The following is a 19,896-nucleotide window of genomic DNA, read 5'->3' as shown; positions in this document are numbered from 1 at the left end:
AGCCCACAAGTTTTTGAAAATCATTAAGAGTCTTGCAGCGCGCCTCCTGTAGCACAGGAAAGGGGCGCCGCACGGAGGTCTCCCCCACCACCGAGCCAAGATACTTAGCCGGGACCGTAAGTTGGACCTTCTCAGGATCCAGGAACAGGCCCGCACGGTGTAGCGTCCTCCGAACATCTCTCAAGCAAGGGTCCAACAATTGCTGAGTAGGCGCCGCCACCAGGATATCATCCATATAATGAAGAAGGAGAGCTGAAGGGTGGTCCCGACGGACCGGTTCCAGCACCCCGTCCACATGTCTCTGGCACAGCGTAGGGCTGTTGGCCATTCCCTGCGGGAGAACCTTGAACTCGAACCGCCTGTGGGGACGAGAAACATTAGTAGATGGCAGAGAGAACGCAAACTTGGGGGTGTCTTTCGGGTGGAGGGGAATGGAGAAAAAGCAGTCCTTTATGTCCACCACGGCCAAAGGCCATCCAGCCGGAATGGCCGTGGGAGAAGGAAGCCCGGGCTGGAGCTTCCCCATTGGTAACATAATACGGTTGATGGCCCGCAAGTCCACCAGGAGTCTCCAGCGGCCTTTTCCACCGCGTTTTTTAATGACAAAGGCAGGAGAATTGTAAGCAGACCCTGGACAATCTCCTCCATTACGACGAGCTTTTGCAACGGGAGGGGCCACTGGTCTACCCACACTGGCGTGGTAGATGTCCAAGTGATTCGGGGTGTGGGGGTGCCCGTGTCACGATCAGTGGCCCTCAAGAGTTTAAAGTATCCGGGCCGGACAAGGTAACCTCGAGCTGTGCAAGGATGTCACGACCCCATAGTGCATAGGTGAGACCGGGAACGCACAAAGGGCTAAACTGGCCCTCAAGCGCGTCCCGTCTCCAAGTCATAGGCCTGGCGGCCTCCCATGCCTCCACTACTCCTCCCACTCCCTTTACTGGCTTGCCAGCTCGTCGGCGTGGAATTTGAGGAGGCCACTGGTTGCGGGGCAGCGCGGAGCGATCGGCTCCCGTGTCTACGAGACCCCACACTGGCTGTCCCTCCACCAGGAGGATCATCATGGGGCGGTCCATTGTGATCTTCTCCATCCAAAGGCAAGAATCAGCCTCTGTGTCCTGGAACGGCACTGCCTGAGCGAGGACCTCACCTGGGAAAATATCAACTAGAATAGGGTGTGGGTTAACTACCAGTAACGGGTCACCGGGGGCCAGCACCTGGGTGGGAACGGTATAGCGAGACTGAAAAGGGTTCCCCGTGGCCAGGAGCACTCCTGCTGGCCCTTGGACCGGGATTTCTATTGCCCCCCACGAGGGAAGGGTGGTTGAGTCTCGGGCCGTAAGGACTGGACCCGGGGGGGGCGAGTTGCCCGCTTTCTCGGCCCCCCGTGCTCGTTTCCCGACTCCTGGGTGGGGTTCCTTTGGTCGGAGCGGCAAAATTTCGCCATATGGCCAGGCTTTCCGCAGCGGAAGCAATTTGGGGTGCCTCGTCCCGACCCGCAGCTTTGTGGACACTGGGCCCGAAAGTGACCCAGCTGACCACATTTAAAGCACCGACGGTCGGATCCGGAGTCCCGGGAGACCGCGAGGCGGTTCAAAGCCTCTACCAGGGCGTCATTTCTCGCGGCCTCCTCTTTCAAGCGATCCCTCCGGTCCCGTTCTATGGCCGTCGCCAAGACTTCCATGGGACAGGGAGGAGCGAGGGACATCACCTTTTCTATCATTTGGTCCGGGGTGGCGTCGGGGGGCAAGGCCGCCAGAGCTGTCTTTGCCTCCCCCCGGAACCCCTCTCGGAGGATCTGCTTAATGATGAGTTCCCGGCCCGGCCCTGCAAACGTGCTGTCCACGTATCTCCGCACTCGCGTGGCAAACTCAAGTGCGCTCTCCCCTGGCTTCTGGCGCATATCGGCCAGGCCAGCTGGGGTTCCTGCAGAGGTACGCCCCAGCCTTTGCCATGCCTGTTGATGTACTACCCGCACATCCTCCAGCTCCTGGTTACTAAAAGTGGCCTGTACCCGGGGATCACTGTATTGTCCCCGGCCCAACAACAGGTCTACCTGCCCCGGGGGCCCCCCGGTGCGCGCTTGGAGCGCTCTAGCCTCCGATTCTTTGATAGCCTGGAACGCCGTGTAGTCCACAGGGCTCAGGACCCCCAACGCGAGGTCATCGAAATCACGCGGGGTCCAGACTGTGGAGACAGTCATATTAGAAAGAAGGCGCTGTGCCAACGGGGAAGCGGGGCCATTCTCCTGCACCGCCTGCTTAAATTCCCTAATGGTCTTCAGCGGCAGGGGCTGAAAAACTCGGGTACCATTATCCAGAAATAATGGAAATGCCTCAGAGATTTCTGAGTCCACCACCTCTCCGGACCGCATAGCTTCGCGGATCGCGCGAGGTATCAGAGGAAGGTACCCGCCTGATCTATCCCCCGGGCTGAGCCGCTCATAGCGGCTTTCGCTTTCGCCGTCAGAGTGGGGAAAAGAGGAAGTAGATCTGCGTTCCTGTTCTGGAGGGCGGGGCAGTGGGCGGCCCTCTGGCACACCACCCCTCCCTCGCGCCTCCCCTTCCCCGCAGGAGGGAACCGCCCGCGACTCCTCCCTCGGCCGGAAACCGGCGCCATCTTTGCTGGGTGCGCCCACTGCTCCAAAAAGTCGAACTGCGCCTGAAGCGTGGTAGCAGTTCTCCGAGACTAGTCTTTTCGTCCCTAAAAGGGGCCATTGTCCTGTATGTTCCGCCTGAGGCCGCTCATTTCCCGCCTCCCGCATATCCTCCCAAGGGTACAACGGGGGAGCAGAGGCCGCGGGCCTTGGCCCAGTTACCACCACCTCAGTCAGATCAGTCTCCCCTCCCGGGCCCCCACCGAGCGGCCGGGTCTCCGTCTGAGTCTCTGCCGTGCTGGTGTCCGGAGGAGGCCTGGGGTCAAGCAACTCCTTAATGGCGGCCATCAAGCCAAAGTCCTCCGGAAGAAGAAAACCCGGGCACTGTTTTTGATAAGACAGCATTTGCTGCTGTAAGACCGGAAAACGGTCCGGCTGAAACCCCGAGTGTATGAGCCACGGAGCCACCACCAGCAACTTTTCCACGAGCCACTTTAGCTGCTCCGTGGAGGCGGACAACCCCCGTTTAGACAAAGCAGTTCTGACCTGTAAAGTTAATAAGTCCCGATCCTCTGGCCGCAGCAAAGGGAGGCTGCGCGCTTGCCCCATCTCCGGGCCTTTCCCCCGTTACCTGCACGGAGAAGCTGTCTGGTCCGCCCTAGTCGGGCTAGTCCCCCCTATCACCGGGGCTCTTCCGGAACTCTGCAACGGTCCAGCCGTCCTAGGCCGGTCCCTGTTCGGGCGCCAACCTGCCGCGTTCGCCCTAAGCCTCTTCCTGGGCCGGGGGTCGCGGGCAGTCCTCCCCGGGGGACCTCTTCTGCTCCTACACCGAGCCTTCGGTCGTCACCGGCCGGCCTGGCCTCCACCCAGACCGGAATTCACCAGACAGAACGCCAGAGGATCTCGCTCACGGTCTTTATTGGTACATCTTCCACGGCGACTGCTCGACTCTGCTCACTTCCCCTATCCCCGTACATTATATAACCTATTGCAGCCAATCCAGTGGCGAGAGCTATAACATTGCCTTATATGGACGGGCTTCATCCTAAGCCGGCACCGCCCAGCGATATACCCGGAAAAGCGTTATACCCGGAAAGCTGTAGTCCCTGCCCCACCCTCCACCCAGCCCTAAGCGGCGTCCCACCCCCACCCAAATCCCAACAATATATATCCATGAACATATATATGCATATTCCCTTCAGCTACCCTAATACTGAGGTCTCATGAGTCATACATGTCATCTTTCCATGTAGGAATGTAAACAAAACAGTTCAACTTTAGTAAGTCCCTTGCAATTTCTTTTTCTTGTTCTTTTTCTTGATTACCTTTTCATGCTTCTCTTGATTCTTGTGTTTGAAAGTCAAATTTTCTATTCAGTTCTGGTCTTTTCTCTGAGAAAGCTTGAACGTCCTCTATTTTATTGAAAGTCCATATTTTGCCTTGGAGCATGATACTCAGTTTTGCTGGGTAGGTGATTCTAGGTTTCAATCCTAGCTCCATTGACCTCCGGAATGTCATATCCCAAGCCCTTCAATCTCTTAATGTAGAAGCTGCCAGATCTTGGGTTATTCTGATTGGGTTTCCACAATGCTCAAATTGTTTCTTTCTGGCTGCTTGCAGTATTTTCTCCTTGATCTGGGAGCTCTGGAATTTGGCGATAATATTCCTAGGAGATTTCTTTTTGGGATCTATTTGAGGAGGTGATCGCTGGATTCTTTCAATTTCTATTTTGTCCTGTGACTCTAGAATATCAGGGTAGTTCTCCTTGATAATTTCTTGAAAGATGATACCTAGGCTCTTTTTTTGATCATGGCTTTCAGGTAGTCCAATAATTTTTAAATTCTCCCTCCTGGATCTATTTTCCAGGTCAGTGGTTTTTCCAATGAGATATTTCACATTGTCTTCCACTTTTTCATTCCTTTGGTTCTGTTTTATAATATTTTGATTTCACATAAAGTCACTAGCTTCCACTTACTCCAATCTAATTTTTAAGACAGTATTTTCTTCAGTGGTCTTTTGGACCTCCTTTTCCATTTGGCTAATTCTGCCTTTGAAGGCATTCTTCTCCTCATTGGCTTTTTGGAGCTCTTTTGCCATTTGAGTTAGTCTATTTTTTAAGGTGTTGTTTTCTTCAGTATATTTTTCAGTATTTTTTTTTGGTCTCCTTTAGCAAGTCATTGACTTGTTTTTCATGGTTTTCTCACATCCTTCTCCTTTCTCTTCCCAGTTTTCCCTCTACTTCTCTAACTTGCTTTTCCAAATCCTTTTTGAGCTCTTCCATGGCCTGGGACCAGTTCATGTTTTTCTTGGAGGTTTCTGGTGTAAGCTCTTTGACTTTGTTAACTTCTTCAGGCTGTATGTTTTGGTCTTCTTTGTCACCAAAGAAAGAATCCAAAGTCTGAGACTGAATCTGGGTGCGTTTTCGCTGCCTGGCCATATTCCCAACCAACTAACTTGACCCTTGAGTTTTTTAGCGGGATATGACTGCTTGTAGACTAAAGAGTTCTATGTTCCATGTTTGGGGGGGAGGTGCCAGCTCTGCCACACCAGCACTGCTCCTTCCCCAAGAACCCCCAACCCAGACTGGGCTTAGATCTTCAGCAGGCTGTGCAGTCCTGCTCTGATCCGCCACTTAATTCCTCCCACCAGGTGGGCCTGGGGCCAGAAGCAACAGCAGCTGTAACTGCCCCACCTCCGCTGCCCCGGGGCTGGTAGCTGAACAGTGAACTCCTTCCACTCCTGCAGCTTTTCCCACTAACCTTCTCTGCTGTCTTTGGTGTTTGTGGGTTGAGAAGTATGGTAACTGCCGCAGCTCACTGATTCAGGGTGGCAGGGCACATTCCGCCCAGCTCCTGGTCTGGTTGGTCCCTGCGGCTCACACTGGGCTCTGCTCTGCTCCCAGCTCCCAGCTCCCAGCTCCGTGTGAGATAGACCTCACCCAGAGACCATCCAGACTGTCCTGGGCTGGGGCCCTGCTTCCCTCTGCTGTTTTGTGGGTTCTGCAGTTCTAGAATTGGTTCAGAGCCATTTTTTATAGGTTTCTGGAGGGACTCGGCAGGGAGCTCACGCTAGTCCCTGCTTTCCAGCCGCCATCTTGGCTCCGCCCCCGAGATGTCTCATTTTCATTGGAAAAGCTTCTTCATTCTCTGTGTTGGCCAGTATGTTCTAGTTTTTGTAATTATCTGATTTCTGTTTACTGTCTGCTGGGATAAATGGATTTACTTGATATTTTGTATTTGTGATGATCTTTTATGGAACTAGCATTTGGTAAAAAAGGGTAAAGAACCTTAGAATATAAGCATGGAGCACTCTTTAAGGGAAAACACCTTGAATCTAGGAACAAAATCATTTCTCCTATATTAGCAATATTTAGGGGAACACATAGACATAATTCTAGGTCAGGTACTCACTCTCTGAGCAGAAGAGAGCAAGTAACATCCTGGCTCCCTTCCAAGAATGAATCAGCCTCCCTTGAAGAGGGGTGGGTGAGATTTCAGAGATTCATGCTTCCCCATGAGCCAAATTTAGATAGACTCCTGTGGATATATACATGGATGACATACATGCCTTTTGACCTACATACCTTATTGTCTGCATGGATGGAAAGAGCACACATATCAAAAACACGTAGATGTTTGAAAATTTGAAATATGAATAGTTCATTCTATAAGTATTCAAGCACAAAATAGCTAATTCAGACCCATGAGTTCATCCATTGGTGTCTGGAACCTCCACTGACTAATACAGATCAGAAAATAGTCTCTACCTGGTAGTCTTAGAAAACGGTCTGAGAGGTTAAATGACTTGACCATAGTCACAGTATGATTAGTGACCAAATTTGAATCGATGTCTTTCTGATTTCGAGTACATTATGCTACCTCAAAACCATGCCTCAGCTGCTTTCTCGTCCCAGAACTTCCCTGAGTACCTTGGCTCCCTTGATTTAGAACATCTAGATGTCTTGTAGCCTTGTCATTAACTATCCTTCCATAAGGCCAACCATTGGCAAGTTCTTCCTGGGATTTCCACTTTGTGGAGAGGCACAGACTGACTAGCATTCATTCCCCTTCCAGCTCTGCTCCTGACTTTCTGAATTAGAAAACCGTTCACTAGGTGCCTTTATCCTTGCTGTCCCCCATCCCCATACCTGTTTGCTTTTCTTTTTTTTTTTTTTGGTGTATTTTTTTTGGGCAGGGCAATTGGGGTTAAGTGACTTGCCCAAAGTCACACAGCTAGTACATGTGTCAAGTGCCTGAGGCCAGATTTGAACTCAGGTCCTCCTGACTCCAGGACCAGTGCTCTACTCACTGTGCCACCTAGCTGCCCCACCTGTTTGCTTTTCTGCTCCTTTTTTGTGTTGTCTTCATCTATTTGAATGTAAACTCCTGGAGGGAATAGATTGTCTTTTTCTTTATGTTTGTGTCCCCATCACTTAGCACAGTGCCTGGTATGTTGTACGTGCTTAATAAATGCTTGTTGCCTTGACTTAAACTAAAAATAAAACAAAATAAAATGGAATTCTCAAGTTGCACACTCTAATGGAATATTCTGTAAAGATCTATGAATGCAGTTTATTTGCCTATATACATTACCTAGAGCTAGAAAACTTGAGTTGCTTCCTATAGTAAGGTAAATATCCTTAATTTTGGTGCAGTGGATAAAGCACTGGGCTTAGAATCAGGAAGACTCATTTTCATGAGTTCAAATCAGACACTTACTAGCTGTATGACCCTGGACAAGTCACTTAACCCTGTTTGCCTGAATTCCTCATCTGGAGGATGGAGAAAGATATGGCAAACCACTCACTCTAGTATCTTTGCCAAGAAAACCCCAGAATTGGGGTCACAGAGAGTCAGATGTGACTGAAATGACTGAAAAACAACAACAAAAATTTTATATAATCCATCAGGACTGTATTATTCTTTAGTCTCTTCTATTCCAAGATAAACCTATTTGCTGATAGCATAGAATGTCAGAACTGGAAGGGACATTAAAATTTAAAAATATATTGGATCTGGATTTTGCCTGAATCTCTTCTCTAATGCTTAATAAATATATAACTTTGGGTAAGTCATTCATTTCCTCTGGTCTTCAGTTTCTTCATCAGCGAAATGAGCCCATATCTATTATGATCCTATGACATCATTATCCAGTCTGATCCCCATGTTTTACAGATGAGGAAATAGGCCCAAAGAAATGAGTTTGAAAATAAAAATACAATTTTCAATTACACAGTTTTCACCTTAGATTTACCAGATGATGCTTCTTTGACTCCAGATATTTCTAGATATCTTCCATCCTTCCATCTCTGACTTCATTAGTTCAGTTCTTCAGGGAAAATCACAACCTGTCCACACCTTCTCCTGCTGTATTTAAAAAATGTGTTTATAAATGTGTTACTTATGTTTAATATTCTTTTCTTTTTAAATTTTGAGTCCCAAATTCTCTTTCTCCCTCCCATTCCCTCACACACACATTGAGAAGGCAAACAATATATCAATTATCCATGTGAAATCATGCAAAACATATTAGCCATATTTGTAAAAGCAAGAAAAAGAGGAAATTATACTTCAATTTGAGTTCATCAGTTCTCTCTCTCATGGTGGATAGCATGAGTCCTTTGGAATTGTCTTGAATCATTGTATTGATCAGAGTAACCAAGTCTTTCACAGTTGATCATCATTGCAACGTTGCTGTTACTGTGCACAATGACTTCCTAGTTCTTCTCACTTTACATCAGTGTGTATAGCTCTTGCCATGTTTTTCTGAAACTCTCTCCTCATCATTTACCACAGCGCAGTAGTCCTCCATCACAGTCATATGCCACAACTTGTTCAGCCATTTCCCATTTGCTGAGTATCCCCTCAATTCGCACTACAAAAAGAGCTGCTATAATATTTTTGTACATATAGGTTCTTTTCCTTTTTCTTTGATCTCTTTGAAATACAGATCTAGTGGTGGTATTGCTGGATTAAAGAGTGTGCAGTTTTATAGGCCTTTGGCCATAATTAATTGTTCTCCAGAATGGTTGGACTAGTTGACTATAATACCAAAGGTTCATTAGTGTACCCATTTTTCATTCCTCTCCAGTAGTTGTCATTCTGAGAGGTGTGAAGTGGTATCTCAGAGTTGTTTTAATTTGCCTTTTTCTAATCAACAGAGCATTTTTATATGACTATAGATGGTTTTGATTTCTTCTGAAAATTGCCTGTTTATACCTTTTGACCAATTATCAATTGGGCAATGAAACTTAGTTTCATAGATTTGACTCAGTTCTGCACTCAGTAAATGAGGCCTTTATCAGAGAAACTCGCTATAAAAATAAAATGTAGTTTCCCTGATTATCCCTTTTAATTAGGTCTATTTTTGCTTTTGCTTTGTCTGAGATCATGATTGTTATGTCTCCCTTTTTTACTTTGGCTGAAGCATAATAGCCCCTTATTTTAACTCTGTGTATGTCTTTCTGTTTCAAGTGTGTGTCTCGTAAGCCACATTGTTGGTTTCTAATCCATTTTGCTGTCTGGTTCTCTTTCATGGGTGAACTTATCCCATTCTCATTCACAGTGATGATGACTAACTGTATATTTCCCTGCATCCCATTTTCTTCTATTTCTTTTCCTTTCTTGCTCTTTTTATCCTCTTCCTCCCTAAAAGTCTATTTTGCTCCTAAACCCTGTCTCCCTTAATCTGTTCTCCCTTTGATCATACCTCCTCTCCTTTCTCTTATCCCCTTCCCCTCTTATTCCCCTATTGGGTAAGTTTTGTTTCTATATACAACCAAGTGTGTATATCTATATCTGTATCTGTCTGTCTATCTCTCTCTTATCTATCTAGATATATTCTTCCCTCTTTGAATCAATCCCAATAAGAGTAAGGTCCAAGCATTGCGTGCCACCTCACCTACCCCATTTTCCTCTAACACTGTAAAAGCTCTTCCTTGCCTGACTCTTTTCTGTGAGAAAATTTTTCTTTTCTACCTTTCCCTTTCCCCTTCTCCCAGTGCATCCCTCTTTCTCATCCCTTCATTTTTTGGGGGAGATCATTCCAACATAGTCAACTCATATCCCTGCTCTCTGTCTATATAAAGTCTTTTTAATTGCCCTAATAATGATAAAGATCTTAGATGTTACATGTATCACTTTCCCATATAGGAATGTAAACAGTTTAACTTTATTGAGACCCTTATGGTTGCTCTTTCTTATTTACCTTTTTGTGCTTCTCTTGAGTCTTGTGTTTGAATGTTAAGTTTTCTCTTCAGCTCAGACCTTTTCATTACAAATGCTTGAAAGTCTTCTATTTCATGAAATGTCCATTTACCCCCCTGATGTATTATATTCAGTTTTCCTGGGTAGCTACTTCTTGGTTCCAATCCTTGTTCCTTTGCCTGCTGAAATATCACATTCTAAGCCCTCTGCTCCTTTAATATGGAAGCCACTAAATATTATTTGATCCTGACTGTGGCTCCATAATATTTGAATTGTTTCTGTTTGGCTCCTTGAAGTATTTTCTGTTTTACCTGGAAGCTCTGGAATTTGTCTATAATATTCTTGGGAGTTTTCATTTTGAGATCTCCTTGAGGAGGTGATTGGTAGATTCTTTCAATTTCTATTTTACCCTCTGAATCTAAGATATTAGGAAGTTTTCCTTGATGATTTCTTGAGATACGATGTCTAGGCTCTTTTTTTTAATCACAACTTTCAGTTAGTTTAATAATTCTTAAATTATCTCTCTTCAATCTATTTTCTAGGTTAGTTTTTCTGGTGAGATTTTTCACATTTTCTTCTATTTTTTTTCATTCTTTTGACTAATTTTTAAGAAATTATTTTCTTCAGTGAGCTTTCATACCTCTTTTTCCATTTGGCCCATTTTTGTGCCTCTTACCAATAGGCCAGTTCTGTTTTTTAAGTTGTTATTTTCTTCACTATTCCTTGTGTCTCTTTTTTCAATTTTCTTGCATCACTTTCATTTCTTTTCTCAATTTTCCTCTATCACTCATTGCTTTCTTTAACTCTTCCAGGAATTCTTGTTGACCTTGGGTCCATTTAACACTTTTCTTTGAGGCTTTATGTTTCTAGCTGTTTTCACATTGTTATCCTCCGAGTTTATGACTTGGTCTTTCCAGGAATCATAATAGCTTTTTATGTTCAAATTGTTATTTTTGCTTGCTCGTTTTTCCAGCCTATTTCTTGACTTTGAACTTTATGTTAATGTCATGCACTGCTCACAGGATGGGGTAGGGAAGCACTATCTTAAGCTTCAGGTTTTGCTGCAGTTTTCAGAGCTAGTTCTGGGGGTCTGTAAGTTTTTGGTGCTTCTAATTTGGTGTGATACTGGGAGTGGTATGGTCACTGCTTTTCTGGTCTGTGCTCTGAAGCCAGGAAGGGCTCTGGTCCCTTGCAGCCAAAATTGCTAGTACTCTCTTTGCCTTGGAACTATGACCAAGGCTTCTGCTGTCTTGTGACCCACCATCAGCACTCTTCTCTTCTGTAGAACTGCAACCCAGAACTTTAGGGTTCTTTTATAATTTATTCAATTTCTTTTTCTGATATTAGAGTTATTTAAATAGTCTATTTCTTCTCTGGTTAGTCTTAGTATCTTTTAAAGTACTCAACTATTTCCTCTAACTTACCAGTTTCATTAGTATGTAATTGAAAAAGGTGGGGTTTTTTTTATAATTTCTCCTTTAATTGTTGTAATTTTTCCTTTTTGATACCAACTTGGTTTTCTCCTCTTTATTCATCAAATTAGCTGTTTTATCTATTTGACTTTTTTTTAAAACTCTTGCTTTTATTGATCAATTCAGTGATCTTTTTGCTTTCTATTTTATTAATCTCTTTATCCCCAATTAAATAGCAATATAGAGGTTTATTTTGTTATTTAGTTGGAGAGTTTAGATTTATTATTCAAGATTTAAAAAAAATTTCATCCTCTATTTATCCTGTCTCTTTTGTTGATGAAAGTATTTAGAAATAGGCATTTTACCTCAGCTTTATATATATGCCATAAGTTTTCGTGTGTTGTCTCATTGTTTTCATTTTCTATGAGCAAATTTTCTATTTCTGTATTTGTTCTTTGACCCACTGATTCTTTAAAACTGTGTTATTTAGGCTACATTTACTTTTTAATTCTTTCTTTATGGGTCCCTTACTGAATATAATTTTTATTGCCTTGTGATCAGTAAATGATGTGTTTAGTGTTTCTGCTTTTCTACATTTATTGGCAAGGTAAAGAAAGGCCTTGCCCCAATACTTGGCCTATTTTTGTAAAGATTCTATGTGTAACTGAGAGGCACTTAAATTCCTTTCTGTTCCCTTTCAGCAGTCACAAGAGATCTATCATCTTTAATATTTCTAAAGTTCTATTCAGGTACTTCTTTCTTGTTGAACTTTTGGTTAGATTTTTCTAGGTATAAAAGAGTTACATACTCCCCATTCCCTCCCCTCATTGTTACTGTGTTACTATTTTCCCTACAATTTGTGTAACTTGTCCTTTAAGGACATGCATATTGTGTTGTTACATGAGTATATATTAGGTGTTGATATTGATTTATTATTTATGATGTCTTCAAGCATGATGTAATTTCCCTGTTTATCTTTTCACCATGTCCATATTGCTCCCCTACATTTTTTTAGTGTCTTGTTTTAAGTGTTTGTGAATCCTTATGTTTCAATTGTGTTTCTTGTAAACAACACATTGTTAGAGTCAGCTTCCTAATCCATTTTGGTATCCTATTTTATAAGTGAGTTCATCTGTTGCAACAATTTGGCAAGCAACTGTTTTGGGGGTGAAAAACCAACACGAGCCCAACAACAAGAACACTGCAAGCCCAGATTCTTTTGATCTGCTTTACTAAGGAAAGCAATGTTAAGGGGTTAACAATCTTACTTTAATCCAACATACAAATATCATTCACCCAGCTCAAGGGGAAAAGCCAGCACCCTGAACTTCATAGCAAATACAAACAGATTACAGACATAATTTATAAACAGACCAAATACAATTCATAGTTACCAAGGAGGGGCAGCTAGGTGGCGCAGTGAGTAGAGCACCAGCCCCTGGCCCTGGAGTCAGGAGGACTTGAGTTCAAATGCAGCCTCAGACACTTGACACGTGTACCAGCTGTGTGACCTTGGGCAAGTCACTTAACCCCAATTGCCCTACCAAAAAAACCCCAAAAAACAAAGAAAACAAACATAGTTACCAAGGAACCATCAATATCTGAGTTCAGCTGGGAACTCAACAATGGCTGACCCAGAGTCACGCGCCACTCCTGCTGTGGCTCAGAGCTCCAAAAGAGAAAGCCAGCCTCTGTGTTTATATATCTTGTTCAGGGTCAAAGGCGAGTCACACATGCGACTCACCCATGTGACCTAAAGTCATCACAAAAATGTGACTTAAACCCATGTGGTCTAAAAGCCTCTGATGTCACAAACATGTCACTCAAACCCATGTAAACTAGGCTTTCCCTTGAGGCAAGGAGGTCATCAAGGACTCCCAGTTTAATCAAGGAAACAAAGGCCAAACTCTTCAAGGGCACTTGGTTGAATAAGTGCTAAGGGACCATCTTGATTGCCAATACATCATTCCATTCACATTTGAACTTATGATTGCTAATTGTGGATTGCCCTCAGTCCTGTACTCTGATGATTTTTCCTCTCTTTACTCCCACCTCCCTCTTTATAAATAAGAAGGTGGTAGAAGAGAAGGAGTTTGTGTGACATTTGTGATCTTAAAAGTGAAATAGCCTACTTACTCTTAATTGCATCTCTACTCTTGTCCTTACCCTTTTCCTGATCCCAGGTTTTGTTTGTTTTTCCTTTTCTTCACTTTCTTTCCTACATTCTTCAAATTCCTCTGTCCAACATGATTGTTTTACTTATGACTGTTCTCTTAGACTTAAAACAACATACTTCCTCTTAGATGCCTCTTTCCCCTCCAATTTTATGTATTTCTGTATTGAAATCTGTAGAGGAAGGAGCGAGGCATCAAATACATGTATAAGATTTTGTTCAGTCCTCCTTTTTCTGGTACATGTGAAAGTGAGATTCATAGAATGCCTGTTCTTCCCACTTCTTCCTCTATGACTTCATACTGAGTCCAAGCAGGCAGTGCCATAGCTGCCCCAAAGTTTCCAGGAGCCACTTGCACTCTATTCTCTGGGATTTGTTTTCAGTTTGACCTGGCTCCTGCTTATCTATCCCAGGATCTCTGTAAGATTTTGGAGGTGCTCTCTGTGGATCCCTAAGTTGGATCTAAAATCAAGGCAGCAAGCATTTATTAAGCTTTCTATGTGACAGGTGCTGTGCTAAGTGCTTGGACTACAAATATAAGGGAAAAAAGTCCCTTTCCTCAAGGAGCTTCCACTGGAATAGGAGAAGACAAGAGAGATGAAAAGTAGTAGGGGAAGGTACCTGTGTGGAGCCTAGGAGAGAAATGAAAGAATGAGAATGGGGTTGGACTAAGCACTTCCTTAAAATGGAAATTATTGGAGGAGCTCACCAAAGAGAAAGGGGCTGCAGTGGCAGAAGGGTGTCCCAGAGTGAGACAGCTGGAGGAGATAGACTCCCGAAAGCCAGGAAGCATCTCTGTTGCTGAGTAGAGTGACGCATCTCTAAGCCCCATGGTAGTGTTTGTATGGGATCTGGTATCCTCTGCAACATAACATGACATGATCTTCCCACAATCGATGCATCTTCCCAATATGCCCTCTTAGTCCACTTGGATTCTTCAGAAATTGTAACATTCACAAGGTAAACATATGCCAATACAAGGCTGGTTGGTTAGTTGTTGTCCTTTGTTCTCAGAGGACGAAAGTGATGGCACTATGCTGGGGCCAAGGTACACTGTGTCCAGCTGTGGCTGATCAGACCAATACAAGCTCAGAAGGCTCTACCACAGGTTGAGCACAAAGAGTCCATATGAACATAGGAACATCTGAATTTGCCCATCTCACGTTTGTTTTGAACTCCTGTAACTCTGTGTTGCTCATAGAGCACAGTCTGGACACAACATGCTGGGCATTCCTTTGCCAGTGTCTCCCATATCACACAATCGATTCCAGAGTTTTTCAGAAAGACCTTGAGAGTGTCCTCCAGTACTTCCTTTTCCAGATGAGGAATCTGAGGCTCAAAGAAATTGCTTGGCTGCAAATAGCTGTTAAGTGGCTGGAACCAGAATCTTGGTTTTCTAAATCCCTAATCCAGTGCTCTTTTTTAATACTTTGCCCAAGGATAGAAGTAATTAGAAAAATCTTTACCTTTTGGTTATCAACTAATACCTATAACTGACTGACTTGATAAATATCTGAATTGTTCTTGTTTTATCATAGGAAAAACCCAAACCAAAGATTCCAATACGGCATTTCAAGGATGCTGACCCTCCTTTTGTGATTTGTGTAAAGCTGGTGAGTAGATATAATGAAAACAGTCCTGCAAAAGTTCAGCAGTTATACCTGCTATGGTCAAAGATCAATGAATAATTCCTTTTCTGTTGCCTAGAAGTATGTTTCCCCCATACTAAAACAAACAAACAAAAACCCACTACCCTCTTCAAGGTATTGCCATGTATTTTTCTTCCTTATCCTAGCTAAACCCCTAGATAAAAGCTATCTGAACTCATTGGCTCCACTGCCACTCTTCTAAGTCATTTTACAGCCTTCATCACTTAACTAGACCTACTCTCTGCAGTTACCAATTATCTCTTAATTCCTAAATCCGGTAGTCTTTTCTCAGTCCTTAGCTTTCTTCATTTCTCTACAGCAGTTGGTGCTGTAGAGAAATTTTCTTCTTCTAAATGTTCTCTCTTCTCTGTTTTTTTGTTTTGGTTTGGTTTGGGCAGCAGAGGGTGGGAGGGTGTTGGTCACTACTCTCCCCTTGTTTTCCTTCTACCTGACTTCTCCTTCATTTCCTCTGATGGCTCATCACACACATCGAGCACCCTAAGTATACTTGAACGTTCTATCCCAGACTGTTTGTTTTCTCTTTTTCCTTTACTCTCTTACAGACCTCATCAACTCCCATAAGTTTATCTCATACCTATATATCTATCCCAGTTGCTCTTCTGAGCTCTAATTCACCTTTCCTGATTGTTTATTGTACATTTCAGATTGTCTCTTAGACATTTCAGATTTGACATACATTGTTCAGTTGTTTCAGTCACATCTGACTCTTCATGACCCCATTTGGGGTTTTCTTGGCAAAGATACAGGGGTGGTTTGCCATTTTCTTCTCCATGGTGTCCCATTTCACAAGTGAGTAAGGCAAATAGGGGTTAGGTGACTTGGCCAGGGTCATATAGTGTCTGACACTGGATTTTAACTCAGACCTTACTAACTCCAGGACTTTCTACTATGTATTATGTACCTAATCCATTCCATTGGTCCACCACTCTGTTTCTTAGCCAGTACCAGATTGTCTCGATGATTACTCCTTTGTAATACAGTTTAAGATCTGATGCTGCCAGGCCTCCTTCCTTCACATTTTTGATAGTTTTATTGGTATGGCACTGAATAAGTAAATTAATTTAGGTAGAATTGTCATTTTTATTATATTGGCTCATCTTGCCCATGAGCAATTAATATTTTTCCAATGACTTTATTTGTGTGAAAAGTGCTTTGTAATTGTGTTCATATAATTCCTGAGTTTGTTTTGGCAAGTAGACTCCCAAGTATTTTATACTGTCCATAGTTATTTTAAGTGGAATTTCGCTTTCTATTTCTTGCTACTAGACTTCGTTGGTAACATATAGAAATGCTGATGATTTATGTGGGTTTATTTTATATCCTGTAACTCTGCTGAAGTTGTTAATTTTTTCAACTAGTTTCTTAGTTGATTTTCTAGGATACTTTAAGTATGCCATCATATTGTCTGCAAAGAGTGATAGTTTTGTTTCCACATTGCCTATTCTAATTCATTTAATTTCTTTTTTTTTCTCTTATTGCCATAGCTAGCATTTCAAGACAATATTGAATAAGAGTGGTGATAATGGGCATCCTTGCTTCTGGCTTATCTCTATTACAGATAGTGCTTGCTGATCATTTTAGATAGATGCTCCGTATCATTTTAAGTAAAGCTCCATTTATTTGTTTGCTTTCCAGTATTTTTAACATGAATGAGTGTAGTACTTTGTCAAAAGCTTTCTTCTGCATTCAATGAGATAATCATATGACTTTTATTGCTTTTATTATTGATGTGGTCAATTATGGTGATAGTTTTCTAATATTGAACCAAGCCCTGCGTTCCTGGGATAAATCTCACCTGCTCATAGTATATGACCTTTCGGACATATAGCTGTAATCTCCTTGCTAGAATTTTATTTAAAATTTTTGCATTGATAGTCATTAGGTAGATTAGTCTAGAGTTTTCTGTCTCTGTTTTTGCTCTTCCTGGTTTATGTATCAGCACCATATTTATATTGTTAAAAGAATTTTGTAGAATTCCTTCTTTGTCTTTTTTCCCAAAGAGTTTGTATTGTATTGAAATTAATTGTTCTGTAAATGTTTGGTAGAAATGACTTGTGAATCCATCTGGTCCTGGGGATTTTTTCTTAGAGAGCTCATTGATGGCTTGTCAGTTTCTTTCTCTAAGATAAGGTTATTTAAGTATTCTATTTCCTCTTCTGTTAATCTGGGCAATTTCTATTTTTGAAAATATTTATCCGTTTCACCTAGATTTATTGGCATATAATTGGGCAAAATATCTCCTAGCCACTTTAATTTCATCTTAACTGGTGGTGAATTCACCCTTTTGATTTTTGATACTGGTAATTTGTTTTTTTTTTTCTTTTTTAAATCAAATTAACCAATGATTTAAATGTTTTATTGGGTTTTTCATAATACTAATTACTAATTTTATTTACTAGTTCATTGGTTTCCTTTCATTTTTATCAATCTGTGTCTTGGTTCAGGGTTTCCAATTTGGCATTTAACTGGGTATTTTTAATTTGTTCTTTTTCTAGTTTTTTGTTGTTTACTCATTCTCTTTTTTATTTATGTAAGCATCTAGAAATATAAAATTTCCACTTAAATACTGCTTTGGCTGCATCCCATAAATTTTGACATGTTTCATTGTTGTCATTTTCTTTAATTAAGTTTTTGACTGTTTCTATGATTTGTTTTTGACCCACTCATTCTTTAAGATTAGGTTATTTAGTTTCCAGTTAATTTTTTTAAATTTTATCATTTTTATTTAATATTTTAGTTTTCAACATTGATTTCCACAAGATTTTGAGTTACAAATTTTCCCCCCATTTCTGCCCTCCCCCCCATTCCAAGATTGCAAATATTCTGATTGCCTCGTTCCCCAGGCAGCTCTCCCTTTTTTCACCCCTCTCCCCGCCCTATCCTCTTTCCCCTTACTTTCTTGTAGGGCAGGATAGATTTCTATGCCCCATTCCCTATGTATCTTGTTTCCCAGCTGTATGCAAAAAACAACTTTTTTTTTAAAGCATCTGCTTTTAAAACTTTGAGTTCCAAATTCTCTCCCCTCTTCACTTCCCACCCACCCTCCCTAGGAAGGCAAGCAATTCAACATAGATCACACATGTATCATTATATAAAACACTTCCACTATGCTCATGTTGTGAAAGGCTAACTATACTTCCTTCCATCCTATCCTGTCCCCCTTTATTCAGTTTTCTCCCTTGACTCTGTCTTTTTTCAAAAGTGTTTGCTTTTGATTACCTCCTCCCCGTATCTGCCCTCCCTTCTATCATTCCCCCCCCCTTTTTTTAATCCTCTTCCCTTTACTTTCCTGTGGAGTAAGATCCCAATTGAGTGTGTATGTTATTCCCTCCTCAAGTTGAATCCGATGAGCGTAAGATTCACTCGTTTCCTCTCACCTGCCCCCTCTTCCCTTCCCACAGAAATGCTTTTTCTTGCCATTTTTATGTGAGATAATTTACCCCATTCTAGCTTTCCCTTTGTCCCTCTCTCAATATATTCCTCTCTCACCCCTTAAATTTATTTCATTTTTTTAGATATCATCCCTTCATATTCAGCTCATCCTGTGCCCTCTGTCTATATTCCCTTCAACTCCCCTAATACTGAGAAAAGTCTCATGAATTACACACATCATCTTTCCATATAGGAATGTAAACATAAAAGTTGAACTTTAGTAAGTCCCTTATGAATTCTCTTTCTTGTTTACCTTTTCATGCTTCTCTGATTCTTGTATTTGAAAGTCAAATTTTCTATTCAGCCCTCATCTTTTCATGGAGAAAGCTTGAAAGTCCTCTATTTTATTGAAAGCCCATATTTTGCCTTGGAGCATTATACTTAGTTTTGCTGGGTAGGTGATTCTTGGTTTTAATCCTAGCTCCTTTGACCTCCGGAATATCATATTCCAAGCCCTTTGATCCCTTAATGTAGAAGCTACTAGATTTTGTGTTATCCTGATTGTGTTTCCACAATATTCAAATTGCTTCTTTCTGGCTTCTTGCATTATTTTCTCCTTGAACTGGAAACTCTGGAATTTGGCTACAATATTCCTAGGAGTTTTCTTTTGGGGATCTTTTTAAAGAGGTGATTGGTGGATTCTTTCAATTTCTATTTTACCCTCTGGTTCTAGAATATCAGGGCAGTTTTCCTTGACAATTTCTTGAAAGGTGACGTCTAAGCTTTTTTTTTAACATCAGACTTTTTTTTATAGTATTTTGTTTTTGGAGGGGGGAAGGCAGGGCAATTGGGGTTAAGCGACTTGCCCAAGGTCACACAGTTAGTAAATGTGTTAAGTGTCTGAGGCTGAATTTGAACTCAGGTACTCTTGACTCCAGGGCCAGTGCTCTACTCTCTGCACCACCTAGCTGCCCCTAGGTTCTTTCTTTGATCATGGCTTTCAGATAGTCCAACAGTTTTTAAATTATCTCTCCTGGATCTATTCTCCAGGTCAGTGGTTTTTCCAATGAGATATTTCTCATTGTCTTCCATTTTTTCATTCCTTTGGTTCTTTTTTATAATATCTTGATTTCTCATAAAATCTCTAGCTTCCACTTGCTCCAATCTAATTTTTAAGGTGGTATTTTCTTCAATGGTCTTTTGGACCTTCTTTTCCATTTGGCTAATTCTGCCTTTGAAGGCATTCTTCTCCTCATTGGCTTTTTGGAGCTCTTTTGACATTTGGGTTAGTCTGTTCTTTTAGGTATTATTTTCTTCAGTATTTTTTTGGTTCTCCTTTAGCAAGTCATTGACTTGTTTTTCATGGTTTTCTTGCGTCACTCTCATTTCTCTTCCCAGTTTTTCTTCTACTTCTCTAACTTGCTTTTCCAAATCCTTTTTCAGCTCTTCCATGGCCTGAGACCAATTC

At 42.1% G+C, this 19,896-nt stretch overlaps 1 protein-coding gene across 5 annotated transcripts in view; it reads left to right on the top strand.

Annotated features, from left to right (window-relative positions):
* The window catches only part of B3GNTL1 (UDP-GlcNAc:betaGal beta-1,3-N-acetylglucosaminyltransferase like 1), a 129,389-nt gene that overhangs the window by 94,591 nt on the left and 14,902 nt on the right, over positions 1-19,896 (top strand). For all 5 annotated transcript variants that reach the window (XM_036767152.1, XM_036767151.1, XM_036767153.1 and 2 more), the window contains one exon: positions 14,925-14,999. In XM_036767152.1, coding sequence (XP_036623047.1) covers positions 14,925-14,999 — 75 coding nt within the window. The remainder of the gene's footprint in view (positions 1-14,924; positions 15,000-19,896) is intronic.

The sequence above is a fragment of the Trichosurus vulpecula genome, chromosome 7, assembly GCF_011100635.1.
Source record: "Trichosurus vulpecula isolate mTriVul1 chromosome 7, mTriVul1.pri, whole genome shotgun sequence".
Classification (NCBI taxonomy): Eukaryota; Metazoa; Chordata; class Mammalia; order Diprotodontia; family Phalangeridae; genus Trichosurus; species Trichosurus vulpecula.
This window is presented reverse-complemented; position numbering and strand designations above follow the sequence as displayed.